Here is a 24,206-nt window from a genome sequence, read left to right as displayed (position 1 = left end):
CAATTGGCCAAATTGTAGTTGTAGTGGTTAGCTCTTCATCTGGTATAGGATTTGTTTCAATTGGCCAAATTGTAGTTGTGATGGTTGGCTCTTCTATACTCGGAATAGGACTTTCTTGTTCTGTCCAAATTTCCGTTGTGGTTTGAGTAGGAGCAAGAGTGTATATGCTTGTAACAGGAAGTGTTGTAGTAGATGTGCTAAAATTAAATGCAAAAAAGTGTTGTGAATGATCCCAAAATGAATGATCCCAAATATGGTCATTATTATGATGATGAAAATTACTTTCTATGAGTTCTCTCTCTTCATAATAAGGTCCTATAAAATAATTAAAGAATTTAACTAAATATTCCATCATAGTATATATTTTCGAACTTACGCTGATTATTATATTGATAGTATTGATGGTTATAGCTATTACTTCTATAGCCATTGTAATGATTATGGTGATTATGATGATGGTGACCTCTGTATTCTAGTAGTTCTCTACCATAATGTTCAAATTCTGGAGGAGACCAGGATTCTTCAAAATCTTCACACCTAACCTTTTGGTATACAAAGTGTAATACAATAAACCACAGAAAAAGTAAATATGTTATTTCCTTATTTATATGCATATGATATTTCATATATCCTAATTATTCATATGATAAATACTATAATTAAAAATCAGAGATAAGAAAGATATCTTTATTGATGAAATCTAGTGACGTGGCAATATGCATGTATGACATACATGCATGCACGAACGCGCAAAAAAAAACTGCGTATATTTCTTGAGGACAACTTTACAAGTACTAATCAAGTAAACATAAAGGTGTTATTAATCATAAAACTCATATTATAGGTTCAGTATATAGTGAATAAGAATTTAAATTAAAAGCAAAATAGGCTAATTACCTATTCTATATAAGAGACTTCTTTAAATTATATAGTAAAATGTTTAGTTGCCTGAGAACCTGTTGGGGAACACCATTGATAAAAATTGAGTGTTCCATCCCACTGGGCAGTCATAAAAATTCCTGGTGAGCCTCCAAGATTAGTAACTAAACGTATCTCAGATCTATCATCTGGAGTGTGAAACTCCAAAATATTATCAAACAATGGGAGTGTAATACATCTTAAATGACCACTTTGTTGTCCCATCATTAGTAAATGTCTACCAGCAGCTATATTAGAACCATCCATACATAATATAGGACTTCCAAGGGACTTTCTAAATGTCTCATCTCCTGTTGAAGATAATACTCTAATTATTCCTTGTAAACTACACAAAACAAGATGATTTTCATACTCTAATACAGACATTACTGGTCCTCCATCCAGTGATATTTCACGTATTACCTGGAAACTGAGTAAATCAACGATTTGTATAAAGCCACCTCCACAAATCCACAAACAATGTGAGCAGTTCTCTTGTGCAATATTTTGTCCTAAATTACTATTATTTATCTTGTTATAAGGGAAATATCTTAAACACTTTATATGCTCCTTTACTTGAATCTGAGCAGATATATTGAACATCCCCATACTAGAATCAAATTTCCAAAATAGGATTTTCCCACCCCAACATGCAGATACTAGGATATTATCAATAATGAGAAGTTGGTGTATTTCCTGATTATGTCCAAGTAGGTCCATATGAGTACCGGTTGGTCTATGAAAGGCACGGATTATCCCATTAATTAGGCCACAAAACATTACATCTCCATATATTAAACAACTACAAACTTCAGCATTACAGTCTATAGATGATTCAAGCTTTACAGATAGCATTGTAGCTCCACTATAGTCTATACCTTGGTACTTCCCACCATTATAGTTATGAGGTTTTCTTTGTCCATTATTTCTAAATGATTCATTATTAGAAGTCTTCTCTACTGGTGTAACTTTCCAACACTTCAATTTTCCATCACAACCTCCAGTAAATAATTCCAATTCACCTGTAGCTAAAGGTAGTGTGATTGCGCAACGAATACCTCCATTATGGGCTCGTGGTACATGAGATACTTGTCTCAAAATATGCGAAAAATTACAGCTGCTTCCAAATTTACAGTTCCCCTGTAGAACAAAGTGTCTACATATCTCTAAGACTTTGACACTTCCTTGGGAAGAGGAGATATTAGAATTAATCCCCTTCCCACCCTTCCAACGACCTCTCATATTAGTTATCTCCTCTCAATCTGACAATTAGTATACAATATATTGAAAAGCAATAATTATAAATCCAGATTCTCTTTTTCTTTCGATTTCCTTTGAATCAAAAAAAAAATGAAGAGGAAAATGAGAGTTTTCTCTTAATATAAACCACAGAGTTCGAGACGAGACGGGTAAACCACAGGGAATAATAGCGGTAGAGCCTATCCGCTAATATTTGAATCAATATTTATAATACTATTTGCTGTCCAAATGTGAAAGTCTTGTAGGTGGCTAAATCAGAATCTTTTTTCCCTATACAAAAAATAGGCAAGTCCAAAAGACCACTAACTAGCGGTACAATTTCAAACTTTATATTTACTTGTATATTTGGCTGCACAATAACTGTGTCACTTTTTGGGCCTAAGAACCACCACTTTGGATATTTATCTGTTGGATTTACTTGTGAAATATAATAATTAAAGGTATCTGAAGTATTACCACAATAATTTAAGCTAATATGTAAAGTACTAGATTTGTTAATCTTGCCATGAGGCTTAAAATTTACACTAGCGAGAGTAAATAGTTGAGAATTAGTAATATAAGTGTCTGAAATTTTTGGGTAGATACTATTCTGAAAGAATATAGTTATTTCGAAGGGTCCTGATATTGAATATTCCGACATGTCTTCTTTATATCTGCTTAAAATATAAATATAAGGATGTATTTTAGATTTCCATAAATTCTCCGTAGATAGCCAGATAAACTTAACACGGTTATTACGTGATTTCATAAACAAAGATGACGACAAAGTGTGTTCGAATGAAATTTTATTACTAGGGATAAATGGGTAGTTGCAGCTTTTTGTAAGTAAAGATACACTTGTTATAAGTTTGTAGCTCAATGATATATCCTCTAAATTTTTATTATTAGGAAATGATGTAATTAAGCGTTCAATATAGATCCCATCATCAGAAGAGATTAGAGAAAGCTCATAATAAGAGTGAGAATCTATTTCCAGATTATCGATTGCAGGTTGAAAATTATCATCAAGTGTGACTTGAGGTTGGACATAAAAGGAGAATCTATGCAGGTTGGAAGACTCTACATTATATTTGGAAATGCGACCATTTAAATTAATAATCAGTTCAAAAGGTGTTGGTTTGTTTGCAAGAGATAGAGAAAATTTTATTGGTATTTCCAAAATACATTCATGTGAAAATTTAGGAAGTATAACTACATTCTTAGGTTGCCTTTGTTTCAATGAACTATTACTTATATTTTCAAGCGTATTCTTTAATATGTCTTCACTTCCTAAATGGTGTACCGGTATATCTTCCTTAGTTGTAATATCTTGAGATTTAGGCAAATTAGTAGAATTACCGAATTGATAATCTAAAGTGCTTGCTAGTATATAAACACCTTCTTCTACTTGAAATATCTTAGCTTTATCTTCAAATGTTAATCGTTTATCTAAAGAAATAATAGTAGCTTCATGAGTATAAATTTGTATATTTGGATCACATGCACTAAAATCCAATTCAATTACAAAGTTCGAAACACTAGATTCTAACCAATCTTTATCAATCTTAATTGAGAATTTATATTTCTTCTTAATATTACCTGTTACTGAGAGAGTATTTGAAATTAGTGTTGGAAGTGAAAGGGAACAATCAAGAGACTTGATTGAATCCACATATAAATCATTATTTTCTGAAGATATCTTCAAATCAAATACATCCTTTAGGGATAGAACATTAAATAGGCAAAGAGTAGTCCAACGGTTCAAGGGATACCAAGGATCTTGGTATTTGTTTTTAAATTCACCTCTCGACAAACTCCAAGATCTAAATTCAATTCCTTTACTCCTTTCACTTTTCATAAATTCATAAACTATTTTAGGCATTATATGAGGAGATGGTAATGTCCCTAATGGAATTACCCATAAAAAATTAATAGGTAAGTTAGACTTAATATGTTGAATAGATAGACCTATAGAGTCTATAGCAAATTCAAATGGAGCCAGATCATGGCATATAAGATCAACCTGAATATGATTTACACCTGGATTCAACTGGAAAGTACTACTTAATTGCTCTAATGGTAGCCATTGACCTGTCTGAAGTCTAAACCATATAGAAGAGAATGTCAAGGGATTTGAAGAACCTAAATATATGTATAAAATAAACTTTAAAGGGACATTGGGAATGATAACTCGTTTTATCCATGTATTTGGAGATGTAGTAGGAAGAGTTCTAGAGTCTCCTGGTGAAGTAATATTTGGGCTTAGAGCAACTGTACGGCGTGAACATGAATTCGTCCCTTCCGTAATAACCCAATTAGTTGGGCCCGGAGTTGGAACAGTTATAACTTTGGCTGGAGAGTTCTCATCTGGCTTGGAATTTGGGTGCCTTATTTCAGGAGATAAGGAAACCTTCTCTAATTTACCGCTATTTCTATTATCCGTGTCTTTTTTACACTGAGCGCTATATTGGGTTTGAGATAAAAATCTTTGACTCTCTATGGAATTGGAAGAGTCATATTTGTTTGAAGTATTACTACTTGTACTATTAGTAGCTCCCCACTTTAGACCTGTAACTAGATCCCATACCCATTGCCTGGGAGATCCATCCTTTTTCTTCGGTGATGTAGATCTGTTATTTAGTGAGTTATTGTTTGTAGAATTTGTAGACCCACTTTCAGTCCAAGATACCTTCCTATTAAACCAACTTCCCTTAGAATTATTTCTACCTAAAGCCTGATCTTCCGTATAAGTTTTATTTGATACAGCCTCACTTGTTTCTACCTGTTCGATACCTTCTGTTTTTTGTTGACTCATGTTTATATTAGAATGTTCGTCAACCTTTACTTTCATTGGACTCTTTATAGTATGACTACCTAAGGGACTTTGCAAAGGTGACAATATTGAAGGAGATCTTAATAGAAGCCTTCCACTAGGTCTTAAGATTTCATGAAATACATAGAAGTATCCTTGAACTGGTTTCCAAGGATCAAGTAAACCACAGCATGGAAGAGCTTTTCTTGGAAGTCTGATAATTCTTCCTCCACCTAAAAGAGCCATTAAAATTTGTTTTTCAGCTACTCTTAAAGTATTTCCCTTGTTAGACTTCGGGATTTCTAGTGGTTCTTTATTAATAAACGGTATTTTAAGTACTCCTGACAAGGTTGCATTTTGAGCTTTTGAATTTGTCGATACAAACTCATTAGCAAAGTAAGTCCAAATATTTGGAGGAGCTGGAAATTCCCAATGTAGAGATTCCTCATTTTCTAATTCAGATTCTTCCAAACATTTATTGATATATGCTTCAATTACCTTATCACTTTCAGTTACATTTCCATTTATTTGCATTAAAAAAAGTCTAATTCCTATCTCAGCTTGAAGTAAATATGAATCTGTACTATTAATATAACTCAGAACAACAGGAGTTACCTTTTTAGCCAAAAAAGTCGTATACATGTTATGCGCAATATCAGTTAAAAGACTCCATTGAAATGGGATAGGTACTAATATAATAGAGAAATCTAACCAAAGGCGAACGATTTTATAACAAAAGTTATGACTCACTAAATGTTCATTATAATCAAGATCACACCCCATGTACTCCTTATTCTCATTAAGTCTTTTTTCATGTACCAATTTAATGTCACAAATATTGTTAGTTTCATCTTTAATTGCTACAATCCATTCTAAGAATGCTTCACTTTCAAAGAAAATTCCCCATGGCAAAGATACTACAGACCTAACTTGTCCATGTGAAATATAATCCATACCAGCTATACCAACTATTTCACATAATATTTTAAAAGCTTTAGAGGGACAATCAAGACTTTTACACAAATCTGAAAGTTTATATAAAGTATCTACATCATCATGGGTATTATTAATATCCAATAACATATAGCTCTGCCAAATAGGATTCGTTTTGTAATACTTCCATATATTATTCCAATATATTTGACATAATAGTGCAAAATATTTAGCAGCTGAGTGAAAAAGTGATGCACCTTCAATAAAAGGCCAAAAAATATTTTCTAGAGGAGTTAATGAGTTTCCATAGGTTACTTGTTCCATTTTATAAAGCTCTTCTTTGTTAAATAAAGTATTTAAAAGGATAGAAGAAAAACAATGAATTCCCCATTGAGCTAAAGCTGTCTGTACTTCCATAGATGATACATTTGTATCAGGAGGAAGTTTTGGAGTCGAAGGTTTATGTTGCCATACATCCATAGATCCAGAAGCACCTAAAGTATGGATTAGTTTGGGAAGAAGAGATGTTATAATGACTGTTTTAGCAAGTGATATAGGAGATGGGAGTTTATCTAAATGACTATTTAATAAGTTATGATTGTTATCTTTATTTCCAGTATATATCTCCATTCCAATATAGAATGTAAATCTAAATAGCCATAAATAACATCCTAATTGAAGGTCAATATCTTGAATTCTACTAAGAATATCAACTACAAATCTCTTGCTCATTGAAATCGTTAATTTATATATTTCTTTTACATCATTCAAAAGATTTAAAATATACATCTGTCTTGAAAATGAAAGCATTAGAATCTCAAAATATGTACGTCTTTTGGGATTGTAATCTGGATCTTTCAATTTAAGAGGGAGTACAAGTGAATCCCTAGGAAGTAAAGATGCTTCATCTAAAGAGTGAGTTTTGCAATCTCCTAAGCAGCAATCAGAAGGAAGAAGTAGTAAAGGAATGTTTGAATTAGTTACAGGAGCTAAAATACAAGTCTGAATCAAAGGGTCATTTTCTAAGAATTCGGGGTGTCTAGTATTAGGCAAAAGAGTTTTATAAATTAGTAGAGCTTCCTTAAATAATCCACATTGAACCAAGAATATAGCATATAAATCATTCAAGTTGATCATTTCTAATATCCATTGATACCAGACATCTGAAAGCTGTAATTTTCTACATTGAGTATTACATGTATTGGGAGAATCCTGGTTAGGTGATACCTCCCCTACTGAAGGAGATAAACGTCGTGGAGTAACTTTAGGAGTTGTAAAATCAGGAGTAATTATCCCTTTTGTATGATTCAAATTTGCAGGCTTTGGTCCTTCATCTCTAAGTTTTTTGATAGCATCTATAATTATTTTAAGTCTTGAATTTATACATGAACTAATTAATTCTATAATTTTTGATTGAAATGAAGTTGATACCACATTTCCAGCCTCATAGTTATTATACCAAATAAAATATTCTTTGAATTTACTCCCTAAAAGTCTTCCAATTTCAGATTTACACTTTTCGAAAAGTTTTTTGGAATGTTTCTCTATTTCCTGATACTTACTACTTGAGAATCCAATAACCAAAGATTCAGATACTTCGCAATTAAAATTGTTTTCACACCACTTAGATAATGGATTTAGTATACTATTAGTTAAAGAAGATGAAGTATGATCAAAACAACATATTATAACATTTAATAAAGGAATTGATAGTAAATAGTGAGATTTTAAATATTCATGCTTATCTAGGCTTAAAAAGTCTGAATTAAATATTTCACTAGCTCCTTTAATATATCTCTTTAACTTTATATTTAAACTTTTTAAAATAGTAGATTCTGCAGTAACACGGAGAGTTATTGGAGAACTTATTGATGGAAATTGTTCTTGAATTGTTTCTACTATGTGATCTGCCATAGAAGTTGATTTTATAATCATTGAATCTTCATCTTCTTGTTCAGAAGTATCCCTATCAACTGTCTGTTTTGAGGATGTTGTATATAATTGAAACCATCCACTCCCTGAAATACTGCTCACAACATTTACATTTAAATCTTTACGGATCTCATCACTGTTGGAACAAGATAGTAGGTCAACAGATATTATAAAATTTGGAATGGAGGACACCATTGAACTCAAATAACAGTATTACCATTCTTTTTGTGAAACGTTGGAGTTACAGGTTCCCGCAGATTTAGGCTTGCACTTTTAGACTGAAGTCATTTGCAATACTAGAGTCCACCATATTTCGGCACTATCAAATTAGATTTATCCTACACCCTATTACTATAAGTTATGCAATTATGTGACAAAAAGACATATCTATAAACAAAAATATCACAAAATAAATGAGTACATAAGTTAATAAAATTAATAAATTACAGAACAGAAGTAATTCACATTAGATTGCACTCTAATCCTAGAAGATCAAATAGTCACAAACGATTCAATAAAGCTGATCATATTTGTCAATGGACAAATAGCTTAAAGTGTTTAACAACATCCTGAAGAAGTTCTGCTTGGACGAGATGTGTTAGTTGGAGATGATGCGATTGATGAATAAGTTAAGTGCTGTGATGGCACAAAACCATAAGTTGCATAAGTTGCATTCATCTGAGGACTAGTAGCCATAATGGTTGGTGATAGCATGTATGAAGGAGCAGACAATATTGGAGTAACACCAACTTGAGTAGTTGTACCATCCAACTGATAATGGGATGTTGGAATTACAGAATGTTGATTTGCAACAGTTACAAACTGTGTCTGGGGTGTTGTAGTAGTTGGATGGATAACAACTGGAACTGATCCTACAGTACTGGTATATGGGCTTGATATAGAAGTACTAACATACTCAATACCATAAGTAGAATTTGGATGTTGCTTAGTGTATACAGATTTATTACCTGAAGACTGAACACTACTTTGAATTCCACTATGAATATGGCTTTGTACAGCTCCTTGTAATCCTGAAGTTGAAGACATTATGATCTTATTAGTTTTCCAAATATGGCACTCAGATAAATATATTACAAATTTCTACCTAAAATAGGATGAACTGATCTATAAAATTTAATTAAGTTTATATTAAAAAGTTTGTGGATACCCTACTACGAGATATTGTCTAGAATTATCCCTAAAGCGAGTAGTAACTTCATGATTCGAGTTCATTAATAACAATAAAATAAAGTTATATAAGCACTATAGGGACCTTATAATTATATAAAGGCTAATTTTTTTCTTGTTATATCTCAATGATTTATTTTAGGCATGCTTGAATTATTATATATCTGAAATAATTATAATTAAGATAGTTTATGTATTATTAAATTTACATAAGAGATATATATATCCTCCAAATATTCTATATTACCTTTTACTTAACTATTAATTTAATTATTGTTAACTAAATTAATTAATTTGTATATTATTACAATTAATTACAAATTCAGGGATGAAAATATAAGTAGAATTACGCATGCATGCTGCATGCAGATATGTATTCGTTATAAACTAGTTCTAAGATTTTTTCTCCCGCTATTAAATAATTTTTATACTATCTATTTATAGTTATTTTTGAATTTTTCCATATCTTATTAATAAATTTCCATCTAGTTTCAAATATAATAATAGCCATTATTATCTTTAGATGTGATAACTTTATCACAGAATCAATAGTAGCATATGGTTTAAGAAATGTATAAGGTAGGATATATTATTATTTTTGGCTATATGCTTCTGTTTGTATAATTTTATTATTACAATAAAAATATTGTAGAAGTGAATTTTTTTTATTAGTATATACTTTATTTAATAATAATATATACAGTTGGATTATTATTACCAAATCTACTATTTATATATTTTATCTATTCTAGTAACTAAAGTAACTTAGAAATAAGATATTTATTTATAAATAATAAATTATGATATATATTATCATTAATCCCTAGATTTTTCATTTTGTTTTTATTTAAATATAAATATATATGTATTGTTATCTACTAAATTTTTTCTTTTCTTTTAACGTACTAGTCTTTATTATAAATAAGTTGTACATCCTTTATATAATAGATTTTGTACTGATAATATAATATCAATAATACAAAGAATCATGTAACAGTGACATCAAATTATAAAATTTTTTAATATTAAAATTTAGTTAATATTAAACATATATATAAGAAAGGTATACTTTTTTAAATAAACAGTTTAACTTATTATATATTTAACCTATTATCCTTATTTTAAAGTTAGACGTAATATTATATATACTTTTAGTATTTATATAAACAATTAAAATTAAATTATATATTAATGGAATACTATTTATCAGTTAGATTAATTATAAAATTAGATTACATAGTACTTAGATGTTAGTTCTAATAGATAATTATATACTTTAATGAATTGAATAATAAATTTCTATTTTAATAAATTAACAGTATACTTTAGATAACTAATTTTTATAAATATAGAAATAAAACTATTTTCTCAATTTTCAATGTGTTAAAACTAGGTCTTAATTATCACCTTTTTGTATATGAGTTCATAAGTAATATTAGAAATACGATTAGAGAGTAGTTACTTATAAAATAGAGTAACTTCTATATTAAATAAAAAAAATACTTGAAAGTTATTTAAGCTGTATTGTAAATATTTAGTAATTTATGCTTGTATTATTAGAGATAATTTCAAATAATTTTATTTGAAAGTATTTTACAAATATTTTGGATTTTTTTGTCAGACTTGACAAGACACTTAGGTTTCCATTTACAAGTAAATAGATTGAAAGTTTTATTTAAGAGTTATATATAAAAGTTGTCAGATTACTTCTCCATTATTATATTTTTATAGTGATTCTAAAAATTATTAAAAATTGGGCGCTTATTCATGCAAATGTACTACCGCTATATGCATGTACATTAACTGCCACGTAATGTTATAGGATTAATTACTATTTCAATAGCTTTTCAAATAATTACAAGCTACCTTTAAAATGAGTGATAGTTCAACTTCTGTTTTGGTTTTGTCAGTTGATAAATTCAAATTATATTCTGAACTACTTAATAATCTACCAAAGACTTTTCAAGTGGCCCTATCTGTGGGACTTCGTCATGAACCTATAAGAAATATCATTTTTAACCCAGAAAGATACATAATAGCAACTTTATCACCAATGAATAGTGAATTTTCCAACTCTTTGCTCCAAGTAGATCATAGAGTAAATCATAACTTTTATATTCCTATTCCAAATTGTCTAAATAATAAGGCACTTTTAATTCGCCTTGTACTTTTTCTTATAAACTATGATGGTTGTAAAATTCCAATGTGTAGATCTATACTACGTTTGAGTAGTGTAAGGGATCCTACAACAGTTATGAAATGGTTTCCATTTATACTTTACTATGAGTTTTTTAGTTTCTTCGAACAACCGGATATTAATAGAATTGGCAAGGCTTATTTAGATAATAATAAATTAAAAGTAATAAATCCTGCAGTAATTAAAGTTGGAGAACAAGAGACAAATACTAAGTATATAGTTGGTTCAATTCGTATATCAACAAAGCGAGTTATTCAGAATAGATTTGAGCAACCAAATTTTAATGCAATGATGAGCTTCTTAACACCTGTAAATACTGGTGATATAATGAAATTATCTTTGAATGAATTATATAATGACTCATTATCTAATGACACTGACTATTCATTTAATAAATCATCTGAAGATTTTTGTAGTAATGATAAATTATTTAATGGTCCATATAGTTCCCGTATAACTGGTTGTTACTTAGAATCATCTAATGAAGCGATGGAAGATAAAGTTAAATATCCTTTTTTTGAATTTAAAGAAATTATTAGTAGACATATATCACTTGTGAAGTTACATCATGAACTACCAGTTTATTACTATATGCTAAAGAAAGAAATTAAGAATATGAACGAAAGAAACAGAGATAGTCGGATAGTTTTAATTGGTGAGGATTTCTTTGAAAAAAATAGAACTGGAACACAAATACCTTTGAAAATACCTAGCAAAATAATTGATATTTTGAAGTCAAGTTTAGATTGGCAGAAATGGCTCAATAAATGTATGGATGTAGCAATAATGCAAAGTATTAATGGCTACAGTATAAGCAGTATGAATTCAACATCTTTAGGTTCAGAACCAGGTTTACAGAATATGGGAGAAGGGTTTGTATCTAATAATAGGGCTAATGAAAAAATAATCCACAATTTTGATAGGTTAATAGAAGCGATTCATTCAAATATAGATGTATTAGTTGTACATACTACTTTTACAGCAGCAGCTACTGAGTTTGCAAGAGATATAATAGATGATGTAATTTTTAACAATGCTAATCAAACTACGAAATATAATGTTTATAGGAATCAATATGTAATATGGAATTATCATTTAAAGAGAGTTTACCAAGAATTAGGGATGGATTATTTAACAAATAATAGTGATCAGAACATTTCAGAAGGTAAAGTATCGGATATAGAATTTGAATCTGATTTTGAGGGCTCTGAAGATGAAGATGAAGTTTCTATTGTGCATATGAAAGAGAAATCATTTGATGTATTAGAAAGTAGTGATTATATAGAAAAGAGTGAATGTGAGTATTATAATAATTTAAGTACTAATTCAGCTCTTGACATAAGCAGAAAAGATAATACTCAAACAATACCTTTATATAATTCTCTCAAAAGAAGACTTGTTGAATCAATAGAACGAGATCCAATAAAACCCTTGGATCCATCTCATCCATTTTCAGCTTTACGACTATTTGAAAAAGATCTTGTATTTATTCATCATAATACAATAGGAAAAGGGTTACTAGGTATATTAGTATTAGGAGATGATGAAATATGCCCAGAAGAAGCCTCTAAAATATATACAAGGGAAATTACAGCTCATATGTCAATTAATGAAGCAATTGTACATATGAAGTTACAGAATGCTATAAGAATTTATAATTCTACAAATTCATGTGATGACGAAATAGAAAATAATGATAAAATAAATGAAAATATACTTTATATTATGAGAAATAAGGAAAAACCAAATCTAACATTAACTCCTACCAATCAAGAACTAGCAGATATATTAATTAAAGGAACTGATATGTATCATGATGTAGTAAAAGATTTATTTCATCCAGCTATAAGATTATCTAGAATTAATCCTACTTTAATCACAAGTGTTGACTACTGTGGATTTCGCATGGTTATACGTCCATTACCCCCTTTTCCATTTACATTATGTGATTGGCCTTTACCAATACAAAGTATAGAAAGAAATGAGGTATATAGAATTGAAAGATATCTAAATATAAGTAATATGTTACACCCAACTAAGATGTTGCATCAGTATTATCACTTACCCGTGTTGCTAAAATATGCAATTGGTGCCCAAATTTATTACAACTTTCATCATGTTTACAAAGTTTTTCCAAAGGATCCATGGAAATCAAATTTATCGAGAGTTAGTAATAATTTAGATGTGAACAACAAACGTAATATAAATAATGGTAGCTTTGTAGATGAAAAAATTGATAAATGGTGTAATTTAAGGCCTTTACTGATCCGACAAAGTGATACGATTGAACAATTACTAAAATGTCAAGGCAATATAGAAATAGAAAAACGTTATCATTATGGAATAGATGATTTAGAAATATTTTTGGAAAGTCAATTAGAGCCACATGGCTTGTGTTTACTCTGTTCTTGTGCTTTACAAATTCAGTATTATGGCTACTTTACCAATTGTAATTTAGATAAAAATGCTACTAAAGATGATACTCAAAAGATTAAATATAATAAGACGAGTTTTGATACTTTAGTTCCAATAAATAGTGATACACATTGTAGTTTATGTGGGTCATTAATTGGAAATTATGAAACAAAGGGCTTAAATAATAAAACAGTCGAATCTAGTGAGTTTCAAAAGTATATCGTAAAAAAAACACCATATCCTATAATTGGGAATAGTGATGACGGAATAGGAATTAAAATGAGTAGAGTTAAATTATCAGCTACTTTTTTCCAAATTCCAAACGAATATTATGGTGAATGGAGAATATCTGAGGGTAATATTTTCAGAAGGGATGAAATTATTTGGGAACGTAAACCAGGTATTTATTGCTTACCAAGAAGTTGTATTAGTGGTGGTGGCAATTTACTAGGAAATGGTTTGGATTTAATTAGATATGCACTATCTCAAGCAAAAAGAGCAAAGTATGAGGTTAATGATAAGCAGCTTGGTTCTAAAGTGGATAAATTAAGATTTTTGGATATTGACGATGGTTGTAATTTACTTAATCCAATAAAAATAACACCAGATGGTATCTCAAGTGATCAGAAAACGTTATTACTATCTAATTCTTTACATACTAATTGGTTAAGTATTGCATTACATCAATTAGAAAGTATTCCAGTATTCTTACCATATGACTCTATAACTCTGACAAATTTTATGCATTCCCGTGGGTTAAACTGTCACTTGTTTGGTAGAATGATTAATTGTACTCGTTCACCTTGGCTTAGGCAGCTTATTTCAGTGGAAATAATTGCCAGATCTATGAAAAATCTCATACCTAATATTATTAAAACATTATATTTATCAAGTGCGTTGGCATCTATAAAAGGTGAAAGGGGAAATTATGGTAAATATTGTCCTTGCCATGTTATAAGCCCACATTTATTAAAGTTACATACAATATTCAAACTTTACATAACATCCATTAACAATCGCAAAGAAAAGAAATATAATGGTACTTTTGCACAAATAGATATTCAATCAAACAAAATGAATATACCAAACCAAACATATAGAAAACAAGCACCATTAGTTAATACTTCTCTAGTGAGTAATCTTGATAAAACAACTAATATACAATCGCTAACATGGTCTATACAATCTCCTGTATATTGGAATGAGATATTCCATGCACTTAATTCAAATAAATGGAATGTATTAAGTACCTATAATGTCAATATTCTTGATATATCAAGCTTTTTTTTTGATTGGGGTTCAAAATTTTTTGATATTGAAGATGATAACCAAATAATTGATATAAATAAATATTCAAACTCAATAGAAGCAACAAATAATGAGTCACGTAAATTAAAAAGTGTTTGTAAACATAAATATCGCTTAAAATTACCATTATGGATACTTAAATGTTTATTTAGTATTAATGATAAAGATATAATGAGTATAAAAAGATACCGTTTTCATCAAATTACTATAATTCAAATTATAATGACAAATCTATTTAATTTAATACTTGGAGATTCTCCAAATTCGCAGTTATTTTGGACGAAATTTATATCTTATTGTTGTTGTAAACAATTTGATATAGCTGAGAATAGTTTATCTAAATATAAAGTCCCTATTGGTGCATTGTTCGCAGCATTGCAACATCACAGTGGGATAACATTTTTTACTGATATTAAGAAACTACAAGAGAGACTAGTAGAAGAACCATCAGCTCCATTGAAGTATGATGACTTCAATGTTTGGCTACCTTGCACAAAAAAATCTATGGAGAGCAACTATACAGAGAGTTTACCAGTATGGGCATTATTAGAAGTGCCAGAGATTATAAAATTACCAAGATATAATAACTTTTCTGTTATATCAACTCCTACTTCTTCCCAAATACTGATATCACTAAGTATGAAATTATCTGTAACATTTGCTTCAAATCCACAAATGCTTAATGATTACATTGGACACTGTGAAGTATATTGTGGTGCACAAAGAAATATGAGAAGGCAAGATTGGATAGTCCAGGAATCAATGCTTGAATTAGCTGGATACTTTTTTTGGTTAGAATCCAATAGATCTTGTATTAAGATATGCAATGAAGTATTATATTACTATCCCCAGGATCATATTGCAGCAATTCAAACAAAAGTATTAAAAATGTGGTCTCAAGCAAGGCTTGGAGATTATGCAGATAAAAATACTATAGATTCGAAAGATTTATATCAAAATCACATTTCATACACAGCTATGTCACCAGAGATATATACATCGACCAACATATTAAATATAATAGAATTATATTGGTCTGCATCACATCCAATAATAATAGATGTATATAGTGCAATTGCATTTATGTACTTCATACGTGGGAATTTACAATCGGCTCAAGAGGTACTTGAAAAAGCTATAACACGTTCATTAGTTCTTAGTAGTTCTTTAGAATCACCAAATGATATATTAAGATATTTTGGGAGAATTTTCTTACCTGGTATACATAGGAATTGGGAGTATGAAAAGCAAATATTAGAAAATAAACAAAGAAAGTTATTAGGTTATCCAAATAAATTAACAAATGAGATAAGTTACTCTTCACTAATAAATAAAAATAAAAATGAATATAATTCATATGATTCATATTCATCAACATTTATTAAGACATTATTTAAAACAGTTGAAAATCCAGATATGGACAAGTTACCTAAATCACCACCTGTACTACGTATTGCTTGGTTATTAAAACAGTTGGGGAAAATAAAGATAATAAATTCACTTGAACTAAACAAAAAGTGGATATTAGAAAAAGAGGTATTATCAAATGGCATAATCAATAATGGGTATAATGCACTTCCAGTAGCTAGTGAGACAGTGGAAAGCTTATTAGAATCAGCATGCTTGACAATGCAATGGGCATTAGATATATTTGATTTTTATATTGGACCAACCACTTTGGAAACAGCAAATTGCTGTCATGATTTAGCTTTTGGACTATTATTAATGAATGAGGTTATTGATAATGATGAATCAGTATTATTGAAAAGAGCTTTAGAGTTACTACAAGCCTCATTTAATGTAACAACAACTTTACTACCATCATTTCACTTTTTATGCATAGAAAATATAATTCTACTAGCCTTAATATATGAAAAAACTAATAGTTACAATGATGCACTATATATGTGGGAAATAGCTTTAGAACAATTAACTTCATGTAGCAGAAAATTTCATGGATTTCAATTTAGGAATTTATGTGAATTTAGTATTTTGGGATGGTGTACTCCAAATAAATATTTCGTATCACCTTTTTCATTTGAGTTATTAATGAATTATATTAATAAACAAAATATAGATAAAGAAAATAACTATGAAAATATCAGTCAATCAATAGAATCAATGAAAATATCAAAGAATTACTCAGATATTATAACAAGTAAAAATATTTTTGATTTATCATCTATCTGGTATATGAACAATTTGATATATTTATTATCAGTTACAAAAGAACGAATATTTTACTTATTTATGAACATATGCAATGAAAATAGATATCACAAAAGATTATATCGTTTATTTTTATTGGCATCTTATTTAAAAAGAGGTGATAAACTTGTTAATTTACAAGATTGGAACATTTCTGATGAAACGATTCTTGATACAAAAATTCAGATATTTGGAAATAAAGGTAGAAGAAATAACTCAAATACATCGTCAAATGATTCAACCTCGGGATTATTATTCAGTGTTCACTATGAACATGATTCATGGTTATTTGAATCTGAAGAATCAGATTTAGCAGTAATATCATTTATTAATGAACATCCAACCAAAATAAATAAGAAACAATTATTTAGTGGTGATGGCTTCTCAGGTCCTTTATCAATATTGTTTAATAAATATATGTCATACAATGAAAATAATAGATCTGTTAATATGAATAAATTAGTTAATGTTTCTAAAAATATTGACAATTCAGAAGATGGTACAGATGTATTATACAATATGCATAGTGATAATTATAACTCTAAATTAAATATATTAACACAACATCTACTTTTATCTTCAAAATCAATAAAGAATGAAATATCAAATATGGAGAGATTTTTTGTTAATATAATGACTGAGGCTGAAAATGATATAAAAATAATATGGCTAAATATAAGAGAACAGATGATATCATACAAGATTAATAGTAAAAAATGTATGAAATTGAAATTAATGAAATCTAGAAAAAATCATGATAACCGAATAGGTAAATTATCGATGAAAAGAATAATGCAAATCTTGAATTGTGAAGACAAAGATATCAATAAATTAAATGATAAAAGTGATCAAGGTAATATTGCTAGTATGTTTGAAATAGATTATGATTCAGATATAGAAGGTAATATGACCAATATACAAAGTGGTAAAGATAATGAAGTAATTACAGGACTCATAAATGTTGGGAACATGATATCATGTCCTGCATATAGATGCTCATTATTATCAATAAAGAGAGAATCAGAAAATACACTTATGAAATTCATTTCAAAAGGCAATATGCAAAGTACATATGATGCTGATGAAGATAGTGATTATGGTGATAATAATAGTGAAACAAATGAAGATAAGCAAATAGAGGATACTTCAAAAGTAATACATGATGCAATTGACTCAAGTAAAACTAGAGGAACTAGAATGACTCTAGATAAAAGTTTGCACGTTTCAGGTAGAAGATTGGTTAGCCTTGAAGATTTAGAAACAGTAAAGTATACAAAAAGCTCACCACTAGATTTTAGAAGTGAGTCATTAGATGTAATTATTTCAATCATATACCATACCACAAATATAAAAGATTATTTTTCAAATTGGAAAGAAAAGGATAGATCTGAAAAAATTAATTAAAATTTAGGGTATCAATTAAAATTCAGAATTAAGCTTATGAAATAGAAAATGTAACTATGACAAATTTAATAATAGCCTGTATAAATATATTTTCACATAGAATTAGATATACAATTTCATTTAATACCATTTCCTTATAATTCTACCTCTAATTTGTTTATATCTCATTAGTTTATAGCTGCTTGCTATATATTACTCAAATCTAGCTTTTTTAGTAAAATATCTTTGATTACATTTACTATCATCATCAGATATATAGTCTTCTGTGTACTCTTTGTAAATTCTATTCTTCGATGTAGTTAAGGTAGGTAAAGCAACATTTACCAGCTATAAAACCAGAGATAAAGTATTGATATGTCACAATTGTATGAAATGTGAATAATAAATTTTTATTATATTTTATTAATAAAAGAAATATATAGAAATTAAAAAAGCTTACCTTATCTAGAGCATAAAGATAGCTCGTTGTATTCTTGTAGCAACTAGGTTTGCATATAATTTCACAAATCCTTTGTAAAGTAGGAGGGGGCTTTATGCAATTATACTGAAGTGTATTAATAATATCATTTATAAAGTATTTTACAAACTCTCTATTGCATTTATTGCAACTTGAAGAGTCATAACATGAGCTCCCATGTTTTATTTCCACTTTTGTCTCATTGCTATTTTTGAGGATATCGTGTATATCTTGTTTATTATAATTAGATGATGAGTAATATAGCAGCATTTGATTATTCAAACCTCCATATTGTTCATACATCCAATAACAAGATTCTACAATTTTACTAATAAGCGTCGATTTAAAATGTTCCCATGAAATAGTTAAAGTTCCAGTTTCTGCAATATCTTTTATCAACTTAATATTACCATCATCTGGTACATTCACAGATGAATCATCCATTATATTTTCGTTATCTTTGCATGTTGTTACTTCACAGTCAGAATATAAGTTATCGTCTTCTTTTTGAGAATTTCCATCATTTATGTTATTATCTACATTATCCATTGTAGATTAAGCATTAGGGAGCGTTAATTATCCATTAAATCTTAATTCCACCTATTTATCTATCTACTAATCCAGCAAATATTATAAATAGAAGTCTTCTAGGATTAGTGACTATAAGATGGCAACTTCTGCAGTCTGAAGCTAAGTCGATACCTGCAAAGTTTTGTTTGATATAATACCGCTATAAAATGTTATACTAGTATTTTTTTAAAGCGCGAGAATAGTAATAGCTACAAGCTTTTTTTTGTATTTAATTGCCTAAATCTGCCGCGTACCAACCAAAATTTGTAGTCTATTAGGCCTGTAGATATTTTGGTGTGTACACATAATATGGCGCCAATATAATATTAAAATTAGAGAATCATGGGTTTAAAGTATCTATATTAGAAGATTACCTCACCATGTGAGTACAAATAAGTAAAAGTAGAATCTATGACTAACTTAAATGAAGCTATTGATTTAAATTCATATCAGGAAAATACTCAAAATATAAGTACTGAGAATATACCTTTGGAAAAACCAAAGCTAGAATCGAAGTTATTGAGCTGGTTCAAAAATTTAACTCAAACTCTAAATAAAAACGAAATAAAAAGTAAAGAAAAAGATGAAATTCCAGTGATAGATATCCGATTCAAAAGAGTACTTGGTAATTCAAAATGGGAGAAATTATTGGCTATACACCATGGAGTTGCAGTGTAAGTCTTTATCTACTTAAATGTTTATTAATAATTAAAATACTAATTATTAACTAATTTTATAAATGCAAGAGCTGACATAGAATTAAACAAAACACCAGAATCAATTTCAGATGAGATGGTTGAAATAGAACGTACAGTATTGCGTGATATTGGCTACAATTCGTCAGTTTATAAATCCGAAGAAATTAATCTTCCTAATTGTTCGAAAGAAGTCTCAAGTAATAACATTGAAGATTACTGTAAGAATTTGGATGCTTGTAGATATCTCGAAATAGAAGCTAGAAAGTGCTTTCTAAAGCATCGTCATTCTATTAATCCTGATAAAGTAAGTTCAAATAATGAATTATTTGTGAACTTTTAAATATCTATTATTAATATAAATCTCATGTTATTAGGCTATAATGAAATGTCACAAATACCAAGTTGAGTATATCGAGTGTTTATGGGACCAAGAGAAAGTAATTCGAGGTATTTCATCAATAGAAGTACCCTTTTCAAAAAAAAGAAGGCCTTTTATATCAGCTCCAAATCCAAATTCACTAGGTTTATAAAGAATAGATGAGGACATGAACTACTAAAGCAAAAATGAATACTTATAGAAGTTTTTATTTTAATTATGAGTATTTACATAGGCAAAATTAATTTTTTGCAATACAAAGATTTAGAGAATTGAGAGAATTATAAATGATACATTTAGATAGATTGCAATAAATATTGACTTTCTATAATGTATATATGGAAATATATCCATGAGTTGACTTTAATTAACTCCTCACGATATAAAAAAAAAGGTAGATTGTATGAATTTTGTATGAATTGTTACCTCGACACCATTAATCATAACTTATCTCACCAAATTCAAATTTAAGTCTGTCAAAATAAGCAGATGATCTAGGAGGAGTTGGGGGTCTATCCAACAAAATATCTTCATCCCAGATATTTAACATATTTCTTTGTTCCTTAGGGGCAGGTAGTAAAATTTTAGGGACAACTGTGAGATCTCTTTTAATAAAAAGCAGAGCCCCTGCATTTTGATGTTTCCCACAATAGTCAGTAGCTGAGAATAGTGTTACAAGCTTACCCCCAGCAAATCTTTCAAACCCATCTTGGACACATTCATGGGCCCTAATAATTAAATCAAGGTTATTATTGCATAAAAATTGGATTACTCTGTCAGGTCCAAATTTCACAATATAACCACAGCCATCTGGATCTCTAGTGTCATTTGAAACAACTCCCTCTAAACCATCATTATCCGTAGGATCAGACCACAATAAATCCAGGACACGTTGTTCACTTTCACTTTGAGGAGTTTGAGAAGGCTTTAAAGGTCTTTGTATTTCACGAATTTGTTCTATTTTATGTATAGAACCCCCAATTCCTCCATGTATACACAAAATCCTATCTTCTATAATAGCACCCACAGACATATATTCAAATACCCTGTTGAAGCAATTCCAACAAGAATCTGGATCATCAGGATCTTCTCTTAGACGTCTTCTACATTCATCTTTAAATCCATATAATGAATTCACAACTGGATCTTCATGATTACCTCTAATAAGATGGATTTGTTTGGGATAACGTATCTTCAGTGCAAACAGAAGACAAATGGTTTCTAAACTATGAGTTCCTCTATCTACATAATCCCCTAAAAAAAGATAATCAGTAGAGTCAATATCTCCTTTAGTATCAAATACATCCTCTAATTCTTCTGATATGGGAGTTTTATAACTGAAAAATAGACGCATTAAATCATAATATTGACCATGTATATCTCCATAAACTTTAATTGGAGTCCTTAGTTTAAGTACCATATCTTCTTGTCTAATTATCTCATAAACAATCTCACATAGTTGAATAACTTCAGACCAAGCTAATGCAAACAAACCCATAGGATTAAATCTAGCCGATAATTCCATCGGAGTAATCCTAGGATGCAAAAATAATTTTAGACACTTCTCAACTATCCCAGTACCACTACTTCCAAGAATTCCGGGAGCAAGAGACCAAGGTAACTCAGCTAAAGCTTTTTTTGCTGCAGCCTTATCTATCTTCCTACCTTCTTCTCCTAATTGGTCAATTGAAACCTTCTGTACTAGTGATGAAAAATCATTTTTAGCTGAGTCTACGGTTATGTGAACCTGGGAGCTTACTTTAGTCATAGGTTCAGCAAGACCAATTAAGCCTGCAGTTGTTTTGTGATTCATCCTAGGTTGATAACGTTTTGGATCACTTTGCAATTGTGCATTAGCACGGGCTATAGCTTTCTCCACATTTGTTAGAGGCAAAGCACTTGTTCCATCTGAAATCCTACATTCCTCCGTAGATGTATTATCAAAATTCGTAGATTGGGAGTCTTTATTTCTATTACTAGTTGAAGACTCCTCAAAATTCCGAATATTTACTGATAATTTAGATGGAACTCCAACAGTATTTATAGGTACACTAGCAAGACTCTTACGGCGGATACTTCGTTCTTTTTCATTATAGAAATTTGGCTCAGAGGAACAATCTAGTGATATTAGATCCACTGTAGGATATGTCTGTATCTTATGATCAAAGCCTGCAAAAATAAAGATCACTGACTTTATAGACCAAGCTGAATGTCTAAATCTTCCAATATGAGGTAAGTTACGCCATTCACATGTCTCGGTATCATATAACATAGTAGGAAGTGTTTTAGATATATCGTCTCCCCTACCTCCTATTGCCAACATCTTTGTCCCTATAAATAGAACTACGTGCTGAAATCTAGGAACTGGAGGTCCCCCTTTCTTGCGAGGAGCTTCAATCCAATCCCATCTACCATCTCTATGCTGCCTTAGACCCCAGATGTCTTTAAGATAACGAGAATCGCTAGCTCTACCTCCATGAACTACAGTCATACCAGCAGCAGGCCCTTCTGTACAGAGAGCTGCACTATGATAAACTCTGGCACAAGGAATTCTTTCATCTCTTTCAAATAACACCTGAGTCCATAAAAAAGGACTTTCTTCTACATTCATAAACCAAACATCATTTAAAGTTCTCTGACCATCATTTCCTCCAAATACAATTAAATTTGGTTTGCTATATACCATAGAGTGCCCATAACGTCTCCCTGGAGTTCTACCACCACAAATTGGTACACTCATCCAACTGTAGTGAGGTTCCTTCCTCAAATCTAACAAATATAACTCGTCACTACTTAAACTCCCTCCACCTTAAATTAAATAATAAAATCAGGTTAATATATCCTAAAGACATATCAATATACAAACAATATGTCACATACCTGTAGCTCCTCCATAAATAACTAATTGCATAAAGTCAACACAAGCTGCCGAGTGAGCTGCTCTAGCATTGGGAGGACTATCAGCCGTTATTTTTCTCCATTGAAAGCCAGCTGTAAAGTCCAAAATATAAGTATCAGCTGTTATAGTATATCTCCCACTGTCTCCAATTGCTCCTCCAAACAACACAACTAAAGTAAATATTAAAAAATCTCAATTGCAAGCTCAATGATCAGAACCAAGACATTAATATAGCCCAAATTTAAACCTTATGAGCTAAATATATAGGAAAATATTATTACATACCTTTCGAGTTTCCCACAAATGTTGTAGAGTGTCCAAACCTAGCTGTTGGAATATCTCCAAACATCTGCTCATGCTGAGACATCTTCAGTCACAAATATGCCTATTAATCCCTAATAACTAACTAATTATCTACATTTGCCTTATTCTCTATGATATTTGATGAAGATATCTTAATTTCTCCTAATTTTATTTACTACAAACATAAATGTCTCCAAGGGTCGTATTGGCGGAAAGACAGGATATCTCAAAAGTATAAATTTTAAGGAGGGTAAAGAGGGGTGGATCTAAAAATACTGTTTGTCTTTAACTTTGAGGAAATTTAGATAATAAAAGGAAATAATAAAAAAGTAGTATCAACATCATCTAC

General features: G+C 29.9%; 8 protein-coding genes across 8 annotated transcripts; 2 read left to right on the top strand and 6 right to left on the bottom strand.

The window, feature by feature from the left end:
* Positions 1-99: 99 nt before the first annotated feature.
* On the bottom strand, positions 100-626 carry cand_034380 (uncharacterized protein; the record flags this gene model as incomplete). The annotated part of the gene is made up of 2 exons (XM_067213664.1): positions 100-315; positions 377-626. Coding segments are annotated over 2 exons (466 nt in total), but the record flags the coding sequence as incomplete, so codon positions are not given.
* Positions 627-924: 298 nt separating this feature from the next.
* On the bottom strand, positions 925-2,160 carry cand_034370 (zinc CCCH type domain-containing protein; the record flags this gene model as incomplete). The annotated part of the gene is made up of 1 exon (XM_067213663.1): positions 925-2,160. One exon carries the CDS (start codon positions 2,158-2,160, stop codon positions 925-927), a length of 1,236 nt encoding a protein of 411 aa, XP_067070225.1.
* A 223-nt stretch (positions 2,161-2,383) lies between these two features.
* Positions 2,384-8,029, bottom strand: cand_034360 (uncharacterized protein; the record flags this gene model as incomplete). The annotated part of the gene is made up of 1 exon (XM_067213662.1): positions 2,384-8,029. The coding sequence occupies one exon, from the start codon at positions 8,027-8,029 to the stop codon at positions 2,384-2,386; it is 5,646 nt and encodes a 1,881-aa protein (XP_067070224.1).
* Positions 8,030-8,392: 363 nt separating this feature from the next.
* Positions 8,393-8,881, bottom strand: cand_034350 (uncharacterized protein; the record flags this gene model as incomplete). The annotated part of the gene is made up of 1 exon (XM_067213661.1): positions 8,393-8,881. One exon carries the CDS (start codon positions 8,879-8,881, stop codon positions 8,393-8,395), a length of 489 nt encoding a protein of 162 aa, XP_067070223.1.
* A 2,014-nt stretch (positions 8,882-10,895) lies between these two features.
* cand_034340 (uncharacterized protein) lies at positions 10,896-18,554 on the top strand (the record flags this gene model as incomplete). Its single annotated transcript, XM_067213660.1, has 1 exon — positions 10,896-18,554. One exon carries the CDS (start codon positions 10,896-10,898, stop codon positions 18,552-18,554), a length of 7,659 nt encoding a protein of 2,552 aa, XP_067070222.1.
* A 192-nt stretch (positions 18,555-18,746) lies between these two features.
* cand_034330 (uncharacterized protein) lies at positions 18,747-19,560 on the bottom strand (the record flags this gene model as incomplete). The annotated part of the gene is made up of 2 exons (XM_067213659.1): positions 18,747-18,881; positions 18,994-19,560. 2 exons carry the CDS (start codon positions 19,558-19,560, stop codon positions 18,747-18,749), a joined length of 702 nt encoding a protein of 233 aa, XP_067070221.1.
* A 432-nt stretch (positions 19,561-19,992) lies between these two features.
* Positions 19,993-20,809, top strand: cand_034320 (uncharacterized protein; the record flags this gene model as incomplete). Its single annotated transcript, XM_067213658.1, has 3 exons — positions 19,993-20,255; positions 20,328-20,583; positions 20,654-20,809. The coding sequence occupies 3 exons, from the start codon at positions 19,993-19,995 to the stop codon at positions 20,807-20,809; spliced, it is 675 nt and encodes a 224-aa protein (XP_067070220.1).
* A 282-nt stretch (positions 20,810-21,091) lies between these two features.
* On the bottom strand, positions 21,092-23,921 carry cand_034310 (serine threonine protein phosphatase; the record flags this gene model as incomplete). The annotated part of the gene is made up of 3 exons (XM_067213657.1): positions 21,092-23,463; positions 23,536-23,724; positions 23,840-23,921. 3 exons carry the CDS (start codon positions 23,919-23,921, stop codon positions 21,092-21,094), a joined length of 2,643 nt encoding a protein of 880 aa, XP_067070219.1.
* Between the last annotated feature and the right edge of the window lie 285 nt (positions 23,922-24,206).

This window comes from Cryptosporidium andersoni (assembly GCF_001865355.1).
Source record: "Cryptosporidium andersoni isolate 30847 chromosome Unknown contig_6, whole genome shotgun sequence".
Classification (NCBI taxonomy): domain Eukaryota; phylum Apicomplexa; class Conoidasida; order Eucoccidiorida; family Cryptosporidiidae; genus Cryptosporidium; species Cryptosporidium andersoni.
The sequence above is the reverse complement of the archived record's forward strand: the minus strand, read 5'-3'. Positions and strand labels throughout refer to the sequence as shown.